The sequence below is a fragment of the Chenopodium quinoa genome, unplaced genomic scaffold (genome assembly GCF_001683475.1).
Source record: "Chenopodium quinoa cultivar QQ74 unplaced genomic scaffold, ASM168347v1, whole genome shotgun sequence".
NCBI lineage: Eukaryota > Viridiplantae > Streptophyta > Magnoliopsida > Caryophyllales > Amaranthaceae > Chenopodium > Chenopodium quinoa.
Window position 1 is genome coordinate 34,044 of NW_018742879.1, and position 22,596 is coordinate 56,639.

Below are 22,596 nucleotides of genomic sequence, written 5' to 3' on the forward strand. Positions count from 1 at the left end.
CAAAAAGAAAAAACACAAATTATAGGTAGATTATAGAGGACTTACAGGACAATTTTCCAAATTAAGTCAATTTCACAAACTAATTACCAAAAAGACGCGTGGCCAAACTATTTACCAAACTAAGCCTGTGGGTCAGTGTTTTATCCCTGATTTTTTTTTTAAAAAAAAAAAAACTAAAGTGTAAAACGCTGCCTCAATCAGTGTTTTTTGTGTATTTTTTTTTTAAATTTTTGTAATTTCTGATTTAAAAACAATAAAATAAATAAATACACTAAAAACGCTGATGGTTATTTGTTTTTCTTTTAATTTTTGTAATTTCTGATTTTAAAAATAAAAAAAAATTAAAACATTTTTTTAATTTAGCATGATTCATCTTACTTGCCAATCTAATAGCCAATCAATTAGCGTTGATAATTCACAATACTAAGGGGTCGTTTGGTTCGCGGTAATAATCGAAGTGAATGGGATTCCATGGGAATCATTCCCTTTGTTGTTTTTTTTTTTTTTGCATTTCTATCATTCCCTTTCCCCTTTGATTACCCAAAAAGCTTCTACTCCCATTCCCCACCCCCCTAGCCTTTCCCATTCCCTTTCCCCAACCACCATCGTACCCACATCAACCACCCTCACCCAGGCCACTTCTCGCCGGAACTTCGCTGCCCTTCACCGGAATCTCGCCGCCATCCCCCGACCCTCGCTGCCCCTCACCAGAACCTCGCCGCCCCTTCTCTCACCAGAAAGTCAATCCCTCACCCACGCATAACCCTCCCCTCTACTTAGATCTGTCGGCCGCCTCTCCTCCACCCCTCGCCGCACCACGGCCAGCCTCGTCATCACTCGCCGCCTCTCCCCGCACCCCTTGTTGCACCTCCCCTCCCTTCATCGGCCATCCTCACTCTCGAAACCCACCATCGAAAAACCTAACAAACATAAAAAAAAAACACATCCCCTCACCGTAAAACTCATCGGCCGGCCCTCCCCCACCCTCGAAACCCTAGTGCCTAGGGTTTCGAGAGTGGGGGAGGGCCGGCCGATGAGTTTTACAGTGAGGGGGGTGGGTTTTTCTAGGCTAAGGGCGGTTTTTTGGGGGAGGGATGAGCTGTGCAGGGGTGGCGTAGGGCGGCGAATGGTGGGGGAGGTGCGGTGAGTGGTTTGGTGGATGGATGGTGGCTGGAAAAGGTGGAATTAGGTGGTGGTGTGGTGGTGTGGTGGTGGGATTTGTTTCCCTTTGTTATTAAACAAACAACATAGCAAATTTCAAGGGTTTCATTCCATTCTCCTCCATACCCTTTCCCCATTCCATTCCGATTCCACTTTGTGAACCAAACGACCCCTAAAGATAATACTATTACTTTTTTTGTAAAACAAAAAATAATACCAATACTAAAAATAATTAAGTAATATTTTCTTTTTAAAAAAAAAGAAATAAGTAATATTTGTTTAAGCGGTAACAAACTAACAATCATACTGGTATAAGATAATTTTGAAGTTGTGGGATCGGATCAGTCTATATTTTTTTTCTTTTTTTGATATAATATAATTATCTTTAGTATTGTGAATTATCAACGCTAATTGATCGGCTATTAGATTGGCAAATGAAGTTTTTTTATATTTATTTCTATAATGTGTATATTTTTATTTTTATGGATTACATCAGAAAGTTTTATGAAAGCCAGAAATTGAAGACTAACAACTGATCAACAGTATAGAATGAACATAGTTAGGAAATTAGATTTGTTCAACACTGACTGTTTTTATTTTTATTTATATAATTAAAGATATATTGCCATAGTAATAAAAATTACATATCTAAATATATACACATTATAGAAATAAATATAAAAAAAACTTCATTTGATAAATATTTTCCTTATGATTTAACGTAAATAGGGTCAAAACTCAAAAGTTTAGTAAAATTAGATAATCATATTATATCAAAAAAAAAAAAATATAGACTGATCCGATCCCACAACTACAAAATTATGTAATACCAGTATGATTGTTGGTTTGTTACTGCTAAAACAAATATTACTTATTTCTTTTTTTTTTTTTTTGAAAAGAAAATATTACTTAATTAGTATTGGTATTATTTTTTATTTTTTAAAAAAAGTAATAGTATTAACTTTAGTGTTGTGAATTATCAACGCTAATTGATCGGCTATTAGATTGGCAAGTAAGATGAATCATGCTAAAATAAAAAAATGTATTTTTTTTTGTTTTTAAATCAGGAATTACAAAAATTAAAAAAAAAACAAATAACCTAAAAACGCTGACTGAGTCAGCGATTTAAGTGTATTTATTTTTTTATTTTTTATTTTTTGTTTTTAAATCCTAAATAACAAAAATTAAAAAAAAAAATATACTAAAAACCCTGACTCGGTCAGCGTCGAGTCAGCGTTTTTAGTGTATTTGAATTTTTTTTTTTAATTTTTTAAAATCAGAAATTACGAAATTAAAAAAAAAAGTCAAACAAGTAAAATGCTGACTGAGGCAGCGTTTTATACTTTGGGGTTTTTTTTTTAAAAAAAAAATCAGAGGTATAACGCTGACTCGGTCAACGTTTTACCCCAGAAGCTTAGTTTGGTAAATAGTTTGACCACGCGTCTTTTTTGGTAATTAGTTTGTGAAATTGACTTAGTTTGAAAAATTGTCCCTGCTGACATCTAATCGGAAAGGAACCAATGAATCATACATTCACACTCTTCATGTGGCTCAACTGATTGCATTTTTTTTCCAAACTAAGCTTTCTTAACAAAATATTTTGCAAAGTGTACTCGTGGCCAAATTATTTACCAAACTAAGCTTTTGGGGTAAAACGCTGTCTCGGACAGCGTTTTATACACTGGGCTTTTTTTTTAAAAAAATTAAAGTATAAAACGCTGTCTCTTGTTGAGTTTTTTTTTTTTTTTGTGATTTTCTTAATTTCTGATTTAAAAAAAAAAATCAAATGTAATAAAACGCTGACTGAGGCAGCGTTTTATGTGTTTAATGAAACGATGTTTCTTCCACTGCTGTAAAACAGACTTCCTCTCTTACTCGAACTCCCCCATTTCATTCCTCTCATCAACTCTCACCCAATCTCTCCCTCACTCAATCTCTCTCTCATGCAACCCAAATCCCCCACCCACCGGCGTCTCCCTCCGACCACCGCCAGCCGCCGACCGGCCTCCGACTGCTCCGACGCCCCCTCTCTTCACTTCCTTGTCGAATTAGGTACTTTCCCCCTTTCTCTTAGGTTTTTAAAATCTAGGTTTTTTATAATTGTTGATTTTTTTTTGTGAATGTTATTGTTAATAATGTTGAATTGTTAGTGTTGATAATGTTGAATTGTTAGTGTTGATAATTGTTGGTAATGTTGAATTGTTAGCGTAGATTATTGTTGAAAATGTTGAATTGTTAGTTTAGATAATTGTTGATAATGTTGATAATTGTTGTTTATGGTTGATAATGGTTGATAATTGTTAGTTTTTGAGTAATTGTGATAACCTACATTGTTGTTTAATAATGGTGATTTAGGGCTTCTAAGTTGTTGTAATTTGAAAAGTATGTACATTGTTGTTTAAATATGGCGATTTAGGGATGAGTTAGTGCCTTTAAGTATAATGTGTTTTGGTTGTTATGTAGAATATAGCTGCACAAAATGTTGTGGTGTTATGCCAGTGGGGAGGTAAAATTCTATTTGATGGACCCCGTGTCGAGTATAGTGGAGGAAATATGGAACCACTAACACTTGAACCGAACATGACTTTCAATGATTTGATGAATGAGGTTCATAGTAGTATTGGTTCAAACCCAAGGAATGTTCAACTAAACATTAAAATGAGGTTTGAGACTGCCAATGGGGTTCAAGTGTTACCAGTTTCTACGAATAAACATCTGAAAGCTTTGAGGAGTGTTGTTGCAATGAAGGGAGTTTCCACTGAGATATATGTAAAAATGGTGCCTATATGTACCCAACAAAGTACTCAGCCAGAACAACAATCTACATATATTTCCAGTTACAACACAGAGTCCTTCCAAGTGCCCTCACACGACATTCCATCGAATGAATATGGGATGGGATCTTTCAGTAGAATGCTCCACGACGATCAATTTAACATGTCATTTAGTTCTCATATAGCTTCACCTGTACATGGGGGGGCATATGTGACAATGTTCGGCCAACCTAGTCCTTCAACATCAAACACTGTCACACCTTCACCGATGCAATTGCGAAGTTATTCGCCTATGCAAGATGATGTTCAAGCATCACCGTCTCAACCTGTGCCAAATCATCTTGAAACTATTGTGAATAACGAATTGTTTGTGTATGATGTGTATGCGGAAACAAATGATGAGGCCGAGAGCGGAGAGGAGGAAGATGGACTATAGAACATGGATGTTGAACCTGCACACATGGAAGTTGGCGAGCCCATGGTTAGAACTCCCGTACCTTGATTTAGTCAGATAAATGAGAACTATGAAGTTGATCAGTATTGGGCCGAATCGGGTAGCCATACATCGTCTATTCCCGGGGGAGAATTTGAGAAGGGCATGTATTTTGAAAGTAAGAAAATGCTTCAAGAAATGGTGAAGATGTATTCTATACAGAGGAATCAATTCTAAACCACAGTGACCTCGAATGACAGTGTCCTTCATCTGCGGTGCAAGAAGAAATGTGGTTGGTCGCTACGGGGTACCAAATCAAGTGAGCACTCGCGTGGTTTTACCTTAGTCACGTACAAAGCACCAGGAGAACTGTGTCATTGAAGTACTATCTACTAATCACCCACACTTAGATTCGTCCATAATATTAGAGCATGTGAAGTCCTTAGTGCAGAAAGATCCGTCCTTGAAAATTGAATTCATACAGGAACTCATCTCCAAGAAATTTCATTTCGTATTGAAGAGCATGGTATGGCAAGGAGAAAGCTATAGCTGAAATATTTGGGGATTGGGAGAGTTCTTATGGCATATTTCCGCACTTCATGTAAGCACTCCAACAGTCAAACCCGGGAACCGTTGTTGTATGGAAACACAAAGCTCTGATGGATGGTATTTACTCCAGCAACGTGGAAGTGTTTGAACGAGCGTTTTGGGCCTTCGGTCCTTGTATCGACGGCTTTAAACATTGTATGCCTGTTATTTGTATTGATGGGACGCACTTGTACGGAAATTATATAGGAACACTGTTGGTTGCTACAAGTGTGGATGCAAGCTTCCAAGTATTTCCGCTAGCATTTGTGTTGGTAGAAGGGGAAAACACTTCCAGCTGGTCTTGGTTTCTGGGCTGCATTCGTGTTCATGTCACGCAACGAGATAGCCTCTGTGTTATATCTGATTGACATCCTAGGATCATTGCAGCAATGAATGATCTTAACGTTGGATTCACCGAGCCGCAAGTCTATCACAGGTTTTATGTTCGCCACATAGCTTCTAACTTGAAGACTCACGTGCGAAGTAACGACATGAGAGATATGTTCAAGGCTACTGCGTACCAAAGGCAAGAAAGAAAACTTCAAGTTGATCTGTGTTTCATCGGTGAGGCATGTACCAAGGCCATGGAGTATATTGTTCAAGTCCCGTTTCCTATGTGGTCTCTGTTTCACGACGCTGGTCGCAGATATGGGATATGTACTACAAACTTCTCTAAAACATTTAACAATGTGTTGAAGGGAGCTCGGTTTCTACCGATCATGTCCCTTGTCGAGTTAACTTTCCACAGAGTTAATAGGTTTTTCATTTTAAGAAGGGAGTCTTCTGAGGCTAGGTCTGAACAGGGACTTGCATACCCCCCCAAGGTCACTGCCATTCTAGAGAAGAACACCGCGAAAGCCAGATATCACAGAGTGGATGCATATAACCACCGATTGCATATTTACTAAGTTACAACAAAAATGGGAGAGTGGCTTGGTAGAAAAGGAGGCCATAAACATACTGTTAACTTTGAGTTGAGAACTAGTACATGCAACAAACCATGGATATTCCATCTCCCATGTTCTCATGTTCTAGCTGTCTATGCGACGTATTCACTATCAGAGCGGCCGTGGGTGGACCCTGTGCTGCAATCGGAAGCCTATACAAACACCTATGCACCACAGTTCTGGCCTATCCCCTGTGAGACGACTTGGACACAGTACATCGGCCCTAAACTCATTCCAAACGGCAGCATGGTATGAGGAAAAGGTCGGCCAAAGTCAAAGCGTGTACGCAATGAAATGGATGAGACTAACCGGCCCCCGAGTAAATGCAGCCGCTGTCACCAGCAGGGTCACAACCGGACAACGTGTCCATCTAGACCGACTGGGACCTAAGTTTGTATCTGTAATTTGATGTAGTAGAATAGTAGATTTATTTTGTATCTGATTTTGTAACGTTTGTAACAATTGTAACATTTGGATCATTTTTATTTTGAATGTTGTCATTTGAAATTTTTCGTCGATGCCTTTGACTCGTCTAGCTCATGTTTAATTGATGATCTAGTAATTGTGTTAATAATTGGTGTATAACGTTGTTAATGAACAAATTTCATGGACGGACAAGATAGGACACCCCGACCTGTTGACCCTTCTGTCCTGACCCTACAGGAAAAACATCGGAGCGTTGACATATGGGACCAGTCGGTAATATTTCATCTGTCAGTTCATGTACTTATGCATGTTAAATAGATATACTATCTGATATTAATTACGTTCGTACGATTTTTTATCAGGTTGATCCAGCGAAGTTGCTGGTTTGCATGCACTACACTACCAGGGTTATGGCGGACTGGGTTGTCGATCAACGCATTATTGCGTACATCGAGTTGGCTGGCTTGGGTGGTATTCATCGGATGGCGTTCAGGGAGATCGATCGAGCCCTTGTCACTGTGCTCGCGGAGAGGTGGAGACAGGAGACGCACTCCTTCCACCTACCTGTTGGGGAGGCAACCGTTACGTTGCGGGACGTCGCGATACTCACGCGCCTTCCTATACATGGGACCGCGATGACAGGACATGCGTTAGTCGATCCCGTTGGTATGGTAGCTAGGGTTTTCGGGGTTCCAGCCAGGTCCCGACGAGATCAGGGGGTCCGGGTTGAGGACCGACTGGATACGCGAGACTTTCCGTGTGCTGCCTGCGGATGCTGATGACGCCACGGTTCAGAGACACGCTCGGGCATACTTGTTCCTGCTCATCTTGGGCGTGTTATTCGGCAACAAGAGCGGGAGCCATCTATAGCTTATTTACCTACAACTGTTAGACCACGATTGGGATCATATCCGTGGCTACAGTTGGGGTAGTGCCTGTTTGGCGACGTTGTATCGCCACCCGTGTAGAGCATCCCACCGTGGTTCTGGCGAGATCGAAGGTCCCTTGATTGGGCTTCAGGTGACTCATCTAATTATCAACAATCTATTTTGTCTATTACTTACCTAGTTTATACTTAACCTTGTTTTGTATTTTTGTGTTACAGTTATGGGCTTGGGAGCATATCCATGTAGGCAGACCAGGTAGGCCTGCTGTACATCGGCAGGGGCAGTAGGACTGGGACGAGCAGTACCGGGCGTATGATGCTCCACCGCTCCCTACACCTGATGAGGCGTACGGTTGCAGGTTTGTTACAGTTGTCATTACTTTAGACTTCATACGGTTTTATTATACTAGTTGACAAACTAAAACATTTTTTTGGTATTAGGTGGGTGGTCCCCTGACACATGCGCATGCGGTGAGGGGTCTTTCGTATCACCGAGACGCCCTTGACCGACTCACCAAGGATTAGGTGGTAACTTAAAAGGAATTTGTAAACATTTAATTAATATGATTCTTGTCAGTGCACTAACTTATTTACGGTATTACTTTTGATGTGTTTTTGCAGGTGACATTGGATCCGTATGTAGCTGACTTGGTTGATGTCATGCCTGCTCATCTGTTGGATCATCAGGCAGAGTGGCGTGCCAGGACCCCCATGATATGTTTCGAGGTTATGGAGAGTCACCTACCCGACCGAGTCATGCAACATTTTGGACTACACCAGCCTGTCCCCGAGCAGTGTGACACTAGTATCCGCCTGCACGACGTTGACCGTCGGGGAAAGGGGGAGACAAACTGGTCAGTGGAGCATAGGGTTTACATTGACCTATGGCAGCAAAGGTTGGAGTTCGTCGTTGGAGGTGATCCGATGCAGGGCATTATGGATCCTCACGATCCGTACATGGTCTGTTACAGGAGTGTTACATGGCGTTTCATCAGCTACACACCACCATCCACACATTACCATCCAGCATATGACGTCATTAGCGGATATGAGAGTTTCTTTTATTCTACATATTTTCATCAATTTGTAAATTTCTATATCATACAATTGACTGATCGATGATTACTGCAGGCGGCGGATATGGTGGCGATGGTTGATGCACCATTAGTCGCCCTTGCAGACAGACCCACCAGAGCCCAGGTCGAGCGGGTGCGAGATATGGGCGTGGCTACCTTATAGAGATATGATCACGACTATCTCGTCCACCAGCGGGACGATCGTGATGGCCACTCCGTCCATTCACAGTTCGAGCTCGGCCAGAGTAGCGGTGGAGGTGATCTTACCTCACCCAGAGACGCAGAGGATTACATCATCCACAGTTTTGCGCTCACCCCTACCGAGGAGGACCCATCGTCCAGCCAGCAGACTCCCTCACCGCCCCGAGACCCATTCACCACCATTACTCATTACAGGCGGCGTCGTGTCAGACGGAGGGACGACAGACAGGATAGATAACCGTTACCCCGAATAAATGAATCGGGATAGTATTATCTGGTTTATTTTCTGTAGCCGGATATTCTAGAATGATGTATATAACACTTACATTATTAATATAATAAATATTTTTTGAATGAGTCTGTGTGTGGTTTGAATTTTAATTTCCTTATTTGTCCAAATCAGACTTATGTAAGTCAAAATAGATCCTTCTAGGCTGATATATATCAAACACAAGACATTTGGGCTCCATAATGAGAAACAAGGTAGAAGCGATGGCCCGTGGTGGTTAATGTGGTGGCTCATGGTGGTTGTAGTGTTGTTGGGGGTGTTCGGAGTGTTCTGAAGTGCTTAAGGGTGGCGAAAGTCCCAGGAGGTGGTGGTTGGTGGTGGTCGATGGTGGTGGTAAGGTTGGGGGTGGTGGGGGTGGTTGGAGTGTTTTGAAGTGCATAAGGGTGGTCAAAAGTGACGGGAGGTGGTGGTTGGTGGTGGGGGTGGTGTTTGAGGGTGGTGGCTGATTGAAGGTTGGGGATGGTGTGTTGAGGGCAGAATTTGGAGTGGGGAGGCTGCTGGACGCTGGTACTGCAGTCCAGCAGAAAAACGATGTATGGGATAGCGTTTTATGTACAAAAAAAAATTGTACAGCGTCTTATGTGTATTTGAATTTTTTTTTATTTTTTTAAAACCAAAAATAAGAAAATCACAAAAAAAAAGTCAACAAGTAAAAACGTTGTCCAAGACAGCGTTTTATACTTAAATTTTTTTTTTTTAAAAAATCAGGGTATAAAACGCTGTTCAAGATTGCATTTTATACCAGAAGCTTAGTTTAGTAAATAGTTTTGCCACGCATCCACTTTGCAAAATATTTTGCCAACAAGGCTTAGTTTGGAAAAAAATCCCAATGATTGCATAAATCCATAATAGCATCACGTACGAACCTGTAAAAAGGACATAATATTACTAGTTCACTTCAAAAAAGTTGAACTGCAAAATTGGAACACATCTTCTGTATAATTAAAATGAGGAAGCAGCTACTTTCTCTCAAATTCATCGCTGAAAAACTCCACAAATCATTGTCAACTCCTACCAATTTTCACTATTCTAATCCTTTTCATTCTATCTCCAACCCCATCAACAACAATGGCAGCCACCTTCTTAATTCCCATCCTTCTTCTCTTCTCTCTCCTTACCATCAATGGCGGTCATCCACCATTAATGGCTTCCTCAAAAACCCTGTTCTTTCCAAACACTTCGTTTCTCGTGCTCAGTTCAAGGGTTCAATCAAAAGCTTTCTGGGTTCCAGAGTTGGGTTTCTTACTACCCATTTTTCCAAGATTAAAGGCCCAATTCAGCAGCGTGGATGGTAATATATGTATGCTCTACTCTTTTTTAGTCTTTCATTTACAAAGTTGGTGTTTTTGAATGCTGTTTATGATGTGGGAATCACATTTTGGTTATGAATTTTGATGGGTTGGAGTAGAATTTCTCAATGATCGTGTGGAATTTTAGGGTTCTAAGGTTAGGGTTTTTGTGGGGTTTATGTGTGACAATTGATTTTCATTTTTTGGTGTTTTGATTGTGTGACATTTTGCTAGGTTGGCTACTTTGATTAGGGTTCTGAGTTTACAAATGGGTTTCTTATTTCCAGAATTGTGCTTGGATTTCTTTTGATGTATAGTTATACTTTAATTTTTTCATCCTAAGAATTTTGAATATGAAGGTGTAAATGCCTAAATGTAGGTCTCTACTACTAGTCTAGTGATGCAATCTATGAAGATAAATGTGGATTGTGACACATTGCATATTTCTTTCAACCTGAAGCCATGATAAATTCAGGAATCTATGTATAGGTGTGTATGATAGTATACAAATGCTAATGCACAACAAAGTCCATCATGATTACATATTCAACCTATAGGTCCTATACAAATTACAATACATAAGGACAACTAAGCATTATAATGCCATATGTGTAGCGTACTAACGTTTAGAGGGAGGTGCGGGAATTCAGCTTCTGCTGTACCCATCTAATTCTAATTCCATCTTACATCAAGTACTGTCCAATTTTCCATTGTTGTGCATTTTTCTGTTCGTTTTTGTATTGTTTGTGTTTGTTCCTATCTATTGTGAATAGGAGGCAAAGTTCAAGAGTATTCTTGCTTTCATCCTGACTTAGTTGTTCTTTGCTTCTCTTGTCTTTGTGTGTAGGAGTTCATGGACCCCAGGATATTCAGGTTATTCATCTGATAGTGTAGTTTACGGCTTAATTTTTGCCAATGCAGCTATTTTTCTGCTGTGGCGGGTTTTACCTCGAGATTTCATGTTTCGAAACTTTACAGTAAGTCTTTGTAAATATTTGTTTGTTTGGATATGTATAAATTGACCGCACTTGTGTATTGAATTTGAATGCTGTTACCATCTATTGTTAGTTAGCAATTTCTGCTCTATGCATTTAGTTGCAGCTTTTAAATTTCCTTATTGCTATGCTGATATGCCCTCATAAGTGAATTTTAGCAGCTATGTTTCTCACTGTACTTTTCGTGCTTTTGTACCCCTGCCTTGGCATGCAGATTTCAGTGGACAACATAAAAAGTGGACGTATACACACACTTCTTACTTCCGCATTCAGCCATATAAACATGGAACATATTGGATCCAACATGCTTGGTCTCTACTTCTTTGGCAGTAGTGTAAGAGTGGCTGCTCAATAGTCTAGTTAATTTCATTGCTTTTTATTTAAAGTTCTGAAGTTGATTGCACTAAATGTTGTTAATTTTGCTCTCACTGTATCACAGCTCTTTTCATTAACACCTCATATTGTTATCTTTATATTGATTTAAACCTGCCAACTTTTTGTAATGAAAACTTGGTTGCTTTTGACATGTTACACTGTGTTTTTAGGAAATGGTTTAGATTGCAAAATAGAACTATTTCAAACTTGCTCAACTACAAATACTTCTTTCTCAAGGATAAGATGTTTACTATTCATAGGCCTTAATCTTCTAATCATTTTATGAAGTGCAAACTAGTTTTGTGGATAAAAACTTTGTTAGGAAAAGGTAGCTCTCGTAGTACTTGTCCAGCTGTGGTAGACTTGTAGTAGCTATTAGCAGTGAGAAGAAAACTTTTGAAATTGTTTGAAGAATTATAATATTCTGTTCGAAAACACTACCTGCCTACAGCTATTTATTACCCTTAAAACGTTACTTTACTGAACACAATTTTTTTTAACCCCTTGGTGTGTTTTGAAGTGTACAGAATTCTAAAAAATACTAGCAAATAGCTGTTGTTTGATAGATCTTGAATATGTCAAAGTTCTAGTTGCCTGCTTTTTATTTTGCATGATCAGGTTCTTGAGGAAGGATTAATATGGAATTTAATCAAAGAGCTATATTATACTTGGAAACTTTATGCTGAATTAGTCAGCCACAAGCTGTAACCTGTAAGGGCTGTAACTAGTTGGTACTTAAATTCATTGAGTGCTCTGGGCTTGATTTTATCTTGCATTGAGAGAGTTTTTATAAAACAGGATTGTTGGCCTGCTATGATTTTTATTAATTCAAGGTTTTTTTTTTTTTTTTTTTTTTTTTTTTTTTTTTTTTTTTTTTTTTGTGTTTATATATTGGTGTGTTAAGTCTCATCATCCTGTTTCTTGCTCTGTATTGTATCTGTTTGTTTTTATGTATTCAAACTGGTTTATATCTTGTTTTTCAATTATATATGTGGTTTCATTTCCTTTTCATAGCCTTCTAAGTGTGTGAGTATCGATTGCTGCTCAGTATAATGTAACAGTTTAAAATATATATATTTGTGGCCAAAGAAGAATAGAACAGTTTGACTGTTCATTATTTCTTTTGTCACAAAGTGTGTTATTCGTATTGCTGGTTTTATTAGCTACTTAGCTTTCAAGTACCATTCACAATTGATGTGAAAGAGTTTGTAATGTGAAACTAAAATCTACTTTAGATTAAACGTGGAAAATATGATAAATACATTTCAATTATACTTTTTGTGACATAGTAGTCCAGCAAAAGATTCATAAGTAGTTTTCCTATAACAGGTTCATAAAAAAAAAAAAAAAAAAAAAAAAAAAAAAAAAAAAAAAAAAAGCATCCTCTTTGCATTCTTAAAACTAAGGCAGTACACTGCCAAATACCCCTACATAGGCGCAAGTTAGTTGTATGGTATTGGGTCATATACGGCTATATTTATTAGTTGTATGAGGTTTTTCACCTATTGGAGTATTGGCTCTTTTAACCTTGTTTTTTACTTGGTGAGATCATTGTTCTTGCAGATTGGAAGTGTGTTTGGACCAGAGTATCTGTTGAAGCTGTATGTCGCTGGGGCTGTTGTTGGATCTATATTTTATTTGGTGCACCATGCTTATCTCGCTAATTCATATGAGGTATAAGGGATCAAGGTTGACTTACATGTGTGGTGTATGGATCATTGACTACTCTTTTTTGAACATTGTGTGGAATATCACTATGAAAATATTGAAGAGAAATATATCTTTTCTTCTGCCTTTTAGTATGGTTGTTGATTTCTATTATTATATATATTTAATTATTATTTTTCCTTTCGGTGCTAATGTTTTATCTTTTGATTTCAAGTTTGATCGGTTGCAAGTTCATTGTTTGACCTATAGAGTACATGCATCACTTTTCTTTAATATGTTGCTCTCTGCTGGGACAGGGAACCTTCAGAAGGGATCCATCAAGAACTCCTGGGCTGGTAAGTTTTTGATGAGGCTCTTCATAGGGTAGTTTCCATTCTTTTGTAGTTTTACAACAATCAGCTGTTTATCTACTGTAGATAATTGCGACTTACCTTGTCTATGAAAAAGGCATGGTAATGCTATAATTTTTAATTCTTCAGAAAATTGAAGCAAGTAGTGGGATAGTTGGTTTACTTGAGTTCATGATCTAAAATAAAAGACTTGGAATGAGGTTGATATTAATTTCAGTATCAAAGTTGAGAGAATCAGTGCTTTTATTATTATTTTATTTTTTAAAATTTTGTTTTGTTACTTGAATTTTCTTAAAGAGGTTGATATTATTTTGAGTATTAAAGTTAAGAGTATAGTAGTTTATCTTATTTATAACTTTATAACCATTATGTGCAAATGATTATTTATTTGAATTGAATCTTTTATATGAGCTTGAGCATGCTTGCATATGATATTAAAAAAAATGTTTGTATGCTTCTAATCATAGAGTCAAAGACTAAGTATGCTTCTAATCTTAGAGTCAAGGACTAATGCTTAGCACTTTGCACGAGACACGAGCTAAAAAAAAAAGTAAGCGAACTAGTTAAGGCCAATTGACCAGATTGGTAAAAAAAAGATCTCAAGTGACAATTTGGTAAAGAAACTTACTCCGGCGACAATTTGGTAAAAAAAAAGCTAATCATATGCGACAATTTGGTAAAAACAATAAACTCAAGCAACATTTAGACCAATTTTTTTTTTTTTTTTCCTTCCATCAAACTCTTCTAAAGTTCTAATTTAATTCGTTTTTGTGTTTTTTAAATTTATTTTTCCCATTTAAAATTTTGAATTAATATTTCATCCCCTTTTTATTTTGCTAAATCCCGATACCAAATTTATTTCCAACCCTCTTTTTAGAAAATTTCCTTAATAAGGGGTAGAAAATTTAAGTGAAAATTAATATTTAAACATTTTTTTCTTTAAATTGTTATTTCCTTATAAAGGGTTGGAAAATTAGGAGGGATTTTTTTTAAAAAAAAGAGCCCATGAAAAACGAACTCAATTAAGCATTCGAGAGTAGTTTGTCGGAAATTTTGTAATTTTTCGGTTGTTTGTCACATGAGATTATATATTTTACCAAATTGTCACTTGGGGTTAGCTTTTTTTACCAAATTGTCACTGGAGTTATTTCTTTTTTTTTACCAAATTGTGACTAAGGGTCTTTTTAATTTATCAATTTGGTCAATTGGCCAATTTTTTTATTGGCGGTTAGATAACTGCTATCTTTTCTTATAAATTCAAATGGGCAGATTATGTTAAAAAATATCAATCTATTTTATTCTCTTTGTAAAAATTACAAATATTGTGTCTATAGAAATGATTAGGATGGATCTTGGGGGTAAATTAGTTCCTTAATCTCATTTATAGTGGGGGCTAATATTTTCCTAAGGACAACGTTAAGCTCATCCTATTCTAGCTTCGATTATATTTGTTTTAAGTTGATCAATAATTTCTAACAATCAATATCCTTATCTGCCTTTTAGTTGTGGAGATCATTTTAATATAAGGTGGAAAGACCAACAGATTGTAGGGAAAAGATTGAAGTTCATGTGAAAAAATCCCTTTTCTTCTTTATTTTATTGGAGTATCTATTGACTTTTGAGTCCAAACAGTTAGAAATTGGTGAGATGGTTATGCAAACTTTTAACTGCAGGGCTCAGGAACAAGTAAATTGACTGCCTAAGTCTTTATTCCTCAAACAAGCTTCTGCAGTTAACAATACTAGTGTCCATAGTTCATGCACTAGGCTTATTCACTTTGTTGATTCCTTATAAAGTGGAGGGGTGATTTGAGAATAAATCTATTACAATGAGAGGAGAAAGAATTGGCGGTCTCTGAGATCTTGTACATGATTTCAAAATGAATTGGGTCCACTAAACTCATGTTTTATCACTGAAATATGAGCTCTTAACTTCTTATTTTTATTTCATCTCTTATTATGTAGTACTAATTTTTTATCCTGTATATTCGCTTTGGGACTAAGGCTTTGTTGCTGTTGTTTTTTTATTCGCTTTTTGACTTAATTTATCTCTTGAGAGACTTGGTTCTATTCAGAATGTCATTCAATTTGTTTTAGGAATTTTGTTAATGTTCTCACTAGTTTACTTCTAGGGTGCAAGTGGGGCAGTCAATGCCATATTGCTTCTTGATATATTCCTCTTCCCAAGAAAGACGATCATGTTTGACTTCTTCATTCCTGTCCCTGCCATATTGCTGGTAACTCCTCTAACTTTTGTAATAAGCTTACTGTTAAATGTTTAAATATATATATATATATATGCAGTTTTTAATCAATTCAATTGATATCAGGGAGTCTTTCTTGTTGGAAAGGATGTGTTGAGGATTTTAGAGGTACGCAGACTTTTAATTATGCTTGTTCTTTGTTCCTATTAGCAACAACTTCCTCTATGAAAAGAAAAAAAAAAAATGTAATAACAATCCTATCCAACTTTGAAAATCGAAATCATACTGACAAGCTATTCTATAGTTGCATGTCTGAACTTGTGATGTTGCTAGATATGCTGCAACTAACCATATCATATTGTCTGCAGGGGGATCAAAACATATCTGGATCAGCTCACCTGGGTGGTGCTGTAGTTGCGGCTGTGGCATGGCTACGTGTTACACGAAAACTCCGTTTCTAACCACTGTGATTCTTGATTTTAATTGGGGTTGCTCAAGCTATTTGATTTGCTGTCGTGCTGGAATCATGCATGACTTTATGTTTCATGGGTTAGGTTAGTGATCTGATTGTGGTAAAAATAAAACAAAGCTTTCTGAAACTTTGGTTCTAGTTGTTTTAATGTAGGGCTATATTTGACTAGTGTAAATCACATTCTAATTGTGATTGATTGTCATCTGATACTCAGATAATATGAAATTGCTCTGATCATAAATGGAAGTTCTCTGATACTGTGGCTACACTTTTGGTCGTCAATCTAAATGTATATGCGACTATTTTTCAGGGGAGGGGGCTGGGATTGGGACGGGAAAGTGGTTTTCGAGGGTAGGGGAATGCCGTGTGAGGGAGGGAGGGACGGGGTTGGTGGTTCAAGGGAGGGGTCGGTCGCGACGCTGGCGCTGTGGTTGGGGCTCGGTGGCCAGAGCCGCGGGTTAGGGGATCGGGCTCAGGTAGCTGGTGGGTGGTTTTTTTTAATTTTTTTCTTTTAAAAAATCTAACTTTTTTAAAAAAATTTTTTTTACCAATCACAGACCGCCACGTGTCAGGTAACTTGTTATAACAGGTTACATGACCGGTTGGGACCATTTTGAGCGTATTGGGTATAAAGGTCGGATTATTGATACACTTTCCTAAAGCAAGAGAAGAGAAAATGCAGACCAACCCAGTCTCGACGAAAAAAAAAGAAAAGCGGAGCAAGAAAACGGCTTGCGTGCTTTCCAACCAAGAAAGGCGTGGGAGTTTTGGAAACTCTCCTACTTCCCAGCTCCAACTACTTAAAAATAACCCAAAGATGGGATTATTATGGGCAGTTTTTCCTTTTTAATAAAAATGTTGTAAATATTCACCAATTTTTTATTTTTTTTTTGTAATTTGCTATGAACAAATAACGATTTAATCATTAGAAGTTGAAGGTCATTTTCCAGAAAAATATGAATGTCTTCTCCTTTTCTCTCTTCTCTCTCCTCTTTTATCCTATAGGGTTTTATTATTATTTTTATTTACTCAACCACGGTAGTTTTGATGAAGGAAACTTTTATTTGATTATGTTTTATGTATTTGTTAATATAGATTTCACATGTAATTGTTGTATGATTTTTTATTAATGAAATGACTTGGTTCAATAAAAAAAAAAATCAAAAGTCAAAATAATTATCAAGTCTCATAAGAATCCTACTTTTTTTTTTTTTTTTTTTTTTTTTTTTTTTTTGTTTTGAGAACTCATAAGAATCCTACTTTTTGTTTTTTTGTTTTGAGAACTCATAAGAATCCTACTTTTTTTTTTTTTTTTGAGAACTCATAAGAATCCTACTTGAATAATGAATAGCTGAAAATTGAATTATAATCTTTGATTAGTTTATTGTATGAAATATAACGAAAAATAACTAAATGAAAATGAAGAGATTAATTAAAAGGATCTAACTAAATAGTTGCATTAGTAATAAAACCGAATAAATGATTCATAGATGAAGGAAAGAAATTATACATGTTTTTTACGCATGTAACAATTAACTTATATTCGAATCATTTTTATTATAGTCAAAATAGAGCTCTTAACTTCTAATTTTTATTTCATCTCTTCTTATGGATTACATTTTTAGATTTTAGATTATATTCCGTAAATTGACTCAAATAAACTCTAGATTATGACACAATACATATACATTTAGAGTAACAAAATTTATTCATATATCATACTAATATGAATGACTCAAGCTATAAACATCTGAAGTAACAATTCTAATGACTTCAGAATATATATCCCGAGCTTAGGTCATATTATCCATATAATAATCCAGCAATTGAATCTAAAGAAAGATAAATAAATTGCTTAATAATGAATTTTATTCCAATCAACTAACTTAGCATTGTTCTTGACACAAATCAAACACTTACAACTGATAACAAATAAGCATACAAAACACTGAGTAAAATCATACATACTTATTAGGTAGTATGTTAGAAACCTAAAACTGAGTAAAATCATACTTATTGATTGACACCCTAAATAATCTTACTAGCATACTACATAAATTTAATAACAAATTTTGATATGTAATCTAACATAAAAGAACTATTAAAATCTTGTAAAAGTTTAGTGTTGTACTAAATAATCAATCATTTATTTGTTCTTGAGAAAAATTGATTTCAGTTTTGACAGCTTTGGACTCCAAACACCTTTGCCTTTTTCATCATATCTCTGAACCATTCGATGCCATCTCTCATTAGCTTCTGAATTACCTATGCTGGTCTCCCTTGTTAGTATTATATCAGCAAACAAATCTTTGGTTATGATAAACGGGCATCTCAGCAGATCAGATGCAGCAGTTCTCTTACTGAACCAACCAGACAACTCTTAATAAACTCCTTAATCTGATCATCTGCTACTGCATTTTTAGTGCAGCAGGCATTACACCTCTCGTAATCATCATCTCAATCTCATTCCAATTCCTGCATTCACTGTAAATATTTTCTCTACTCATCATCTGAATTCTGAAGCACACATCCCGAAAGAATGTATATCACAGGGCTGATCATACTTGAGACTGTAAACCTTGGTACCACGCACTCGCTTGCTGACCCTGAAAACTTCTGTAACTTAACACCCTCTTCATGTCTTACTGCAACACCGCAATTGGAATTCGTCGAAGTTACTAATCCTATCGCTTCCATCAGATAGACATAAAGTAGCCACTGAATCCCAAATAAGAATCTGCCCACACATAAATCAGACAGAGTTATGCATGAATCAAGAAAGGTGGGAAAAAGGGAAAAAAAAATTGGGTATTTTTCTAACCATGGTGACTCCAAAAGGCAAAGTTAAACTGAAACCAACTCCCACAGCAAACCAAACTCTCAAAAACCTGTAGAAGCAATCACAAATTCACAATATGGCTAAGCACGGGAAAAATTCATTGTTGATGGTTACACATGATACAAAAAGAAGAAACATCTTATTCAGTTCCAAATTCCAATATTAATACGACGTAGTAATATTTTCATGGATATCCAAAACTGACGGTAATTATTCATTTCCATAGTTAAGTGAGACATTGCTATCCAAAATGAAAGCCTCCTTCAACTCTTCCTAAGTTTGGGAAAGAAGCATCCACACACAAACAATATTTAAATACAACGAAACAATGCTCTGGCAACAACTAATAATGTATAGAACATGTAAATAATGAAGCTAAAATTTATTCTAAAGGGTGACAGAGTGCTTCAAGTATACACCTCACATAGCGTCCAGGTGCCTTAATATGACTATTTAGTATCTCATTATATTCCAAGAAGATAAAATGTCAAAGAAATTCAAAGGTTGTATCAATTTAGCATGACTATCTGGTTTCTTGTGGCTATAAGAATACAGAAACCAGCAAGTTCTCACATCTTACAGGAACACTAAAAAGCAATCCTTTAATGCATCTGGCTCGACAGCAACAACTGCTACCAAAGAGGAATTTAAGCTGTCACCTGTCAAAGATGTCAAGCATAAAAATAATGAAATTTAAGAGTGGTTAAATTGTAGAATCATACCTTATACAAAGCACTGTGCTACGAATCTGCACTTGGCATACACATTCTCAATTTTCTCTGGTGCTATGTGCTCTCCTTGAGCTAATTTGAAAATATTTTTTTCCCTTCCACAAGAAAAAATAACATAAAATAACAATCTCAATGGAAACTTAAATACTAATAATAAGGTTTTCTTAATTTCCTCCAATATAATTTGTAGAAGGGGTGAAGAAGTATTCCTTACAACAAAAAAGCCTCAGTCCCAAAATGATTTGGGGTCAGCTAACATCAATTGTCATAAGGAACCGTAGCACGTAGAAAAAAAGACATAACAAGATAACCAATTCGAGAAAAGGCGAGAAAACGAGAAAAAGGAAGTTTGGTAAATAATAAAATCTAGAGAATGGAACTTAAATTTCTTTTGGAAGGAAGGAGTGACATAAATTTCCTCTATGTTTTTCACCTCACTCCTCTCCTCCTCTCATCCTTTCCATCCCCTCCTATTCCTCCATTTTCCTTTTTTTCTGTTTTTTTCCATACTTTTTATCAAAGAACCATAGCAAAGAAATATTTAGCATTAATGATTCTAAAATTCTACCTTATCATCTCTCTGCTCTAACAGTAGTTTTGTAGTTCAGTTGGGCTCATACAAACAGTTAAGAGGTCTCAAGTTCAATGCTCAATAACAGCAGAGCGCTTTGAAATTTAACATATTTTAAAAATATTTAATGCTTTATAGAAAGAGTTATATAACACGAGGATAAGGTAAAGAAAACAAATTAAATTTATAAAATAGCCCAATTCCTTTGTGTCTCCGCTTCCATTCCATTACGTTTCCTAGATTCATACAAAACATGAACTACAAAAGTACGAAATTGAGATACTTTACTTACATAGTAATTCTGATTTAGCCCTCTAATGTCCTCAGAGAACATGTCAACAATAGTTTTCCCCGCCCAGCGATTTTTCACCTGCAATTAACACTAAATAACATCAAATTCAAAAAAAAAAAAAAAAACTTTTATATACTGAAACAATCTTATGATAACAACAATCATATAAAAAGCAAGAAAAACAACAATCATCATACTATATTGAAGGAAATGTCCGTCAATCAATTGTAATTACTAATTGTAATTAGGACAAATATGGAGATTAATTATAATCGGTTATTTTAGGTAATCATAATATTTTGCTAGAAACCAACTATGATTTGTGAACTAATGTGAATAGTTTACTACTAATAATAATCCGGTCCTATGAGGTCACTATATGCTTGAATTAAGATGCATGAATAGGCCTTAAAACCTAAGAGATGCGATTATGTGAAGAGTTGCAATAGTTTATTATAAATATGATTAAGTGACATAAATGAAATATCACATCTTTTATTAATCACAAAAACTTCTCTCACACATAACCACCAGTAAAAGCTATAAGGAGTTGTTCCTTGTTCCGTACTAGCATACGTGGAGATTCATCCATTGTTCATGGACCAATATTAGAGGAATGACAATTGACGTTCTAAAGATCTCTAATTGAAGAAAGAAGTGTCCTCTTGCTTTGTGGAAATCACGCATTGAGGGTATGATATTCTAATGTTATAATTCATATTATTATATGCATGAGATCATGTTTAAGGTGCTAAGAAATTGTTTCTTGAAATTCCGCTAAATGCATCTAATATGTTCCTACAGTGGTATCAGTTAGCCTCTTGCATATGATAATATGATCATACTTAATTTGATTACTTTAATGTGTATACTGTTAATTTTAATTTCATTAAGGAGAGGAAGTATTTGTTTATTGAAATTAAAATTAAAAACCCCAAATTAATTAGAATGGAGATTTTGATTAATTTGTTACATTAGGCCTTTTTATCAGACTAAACCGCGTCAAAGATCACCGATAATTTTACAAAAGTTGTAAAATTAATTAACTCAAAAAAAAAAAAAAGCAAAGTTTTGAGTGGGAGCAGCCACGGCTGGGTGGCAGAACCATCTTAGATGGGCCACGGTTTCTGCTCCGGTGGTCGAGGAGTCATCTCCGGCGATGAAGGGATGCTGGTTGGGTTGCACGACCAGAGATCCGGTGGTCATGGAGTAAACTCCGGCCACGAATTTCAGAAATTCGCTGGTCAAGGAGTATTCTCCGGCCACTATTTCATAGATTCGCTGACGGTTCATGGCTGACGGTTTTTCTGGGAATTATCGGTTTTATGGCTGCCGTTTTCATGGTTGCGTTTCATGGTTTCCTTGGGTCTTTTCTCTTTTATTTATTTCATTTTTTTTTAATTTTGGAAACCGTACGATGATGAGTTGCCTTCTATTTAATTGTGCTTCTCATCAAATTATCTTTTTTAAGTTGTGTTAAAACCGTGTAACTTGATCCAATATTGGATATTTGACAAAATTAAAATATGTGATATTTTATTATGTGACAATTTTATATTGATTTATATATGATATTATTATTATTATTGTCGGTGACTAGTATGACCCAAAATAGAATAGAAAATACGGTCTGCGTACCGTTAATATTTCTTGTAAATATGGTCTGCGCACCGTTTGTATTTTTGTAATTTAATTATTGTTTATTTAAATGGATGGAGATTCGCGACTAATCATGGTTGGAGACTATGAAGATAGAATTTTTTTCATAGGATTAGGGGGCCATACTACGATCACAATTTTATTGCATTTTATTATGCTTATTTAAATTTACATATGTTGCTCTTATTTATGGTACAAGTTCTCTAATAAATAAACCAACATAGTAAATTAGGTCCCTAAAAGCAATATTGAGATATGTTTTTCCCAAACAGACACCTATAAAGCCTTTGATCATAAGTAATAGGTTCCGCCAAAGCGGAGTGTTGCATATAATCTCGGGAATATAGGGTAATATTTATGAAATTTACATG

At 36.2% G+C, this 22,596-nt stretch overlaps 1 protein-coding gene and 1 long non-coding RNA gene across 3 annotated transcripts; one reads left to right on the forward strand and one right to left on the reverse strand.

Moving 5' to 3' along the window:
* The first annotated feature begins 9,662 nt into the window (after nucleotides 1-9,662).
* LOC110726310 (RHOMBOID-like protein 12, mitochondrial) lies at nucleotides 9,663-16,401 on the forward strand. 2 transcript variants are annotated; one of them, XM_021905761.1, is made up of 8 exons: nucleotides 9,663-10,072; nucleotides 10,918-11,047; nucleotides 11,280-11,399; nucleotides 13,004-13,114; nucleotides 13,405-13,443; nucleotides 15,590-15,694; nucleotides 15,788-15,829; nucleotides 16,030-16,401. In XM_021905761.1, exons 1-8 carry the CDS (start codon nucleotides 9,729-9,731, stop codon nucleotides 16,120-16,122), a joined length of 984 nt encoding a protein of 327 aa, XP_021761453.1. In that variant the 5' UTR covers nucleotides 9,663-9,728; the 3' UTR covers nucleotides 16,123-16,401. The 2 variants fall into 2 exon arrangements, with proteins under 2 accessions (XP_021761453.1, XP_021761454.1); XM_021905762.1 differs by having other exon boundaries at nucleotides 9,725-10,072; nucleotides 10,992-11,047.
* A 1,590-nt stretch (nucleotides 16,402-17,991) lies between these two features.
* LOC110726311 lies at nucleotides 17,992-20,922 on the reverse strand. Its single transcript, XR_002512353.1, has 4 exons — nucleotides 20,567-20,922; nucleotides 19,695-19,798; nucleotides 18,955-19,021; nucleotides 17,992-18,870 (listed from the first exon to the last, which is right to left on the reverse strand). It is a non-coding gene; the product is annotated as an uncharacterized LOC110726311 (long non-coding RNA).
* Between the last annotated feature and the right edge of the window lie 1,674 nt (nucleotides 20,923-22,596).

Coding starts and splice junctions, on each gene's coding strand:
- LOC110726310 (XM_021905761.1), top strand. CDS start 9,729: ATGAGGAAGCAGCTACTTTCTCTCAAATTCATCGCTGAAAAACTCCAC. Junction 11,400..13,003: donor TCTACTTCTTTGGCAGTAGT/GTAAGAGTGGCT, acceptor TTGTTCTTGCAG/ATTGGAAGTGTGTTTGGACC. Junction 15,695..15,787: donor CTGTCCCTGCCATATTGCTG/GTAACTCCTCTA, acceptor AATTGATATCAG/GGAGTCTTTCTTGTTGGAAA.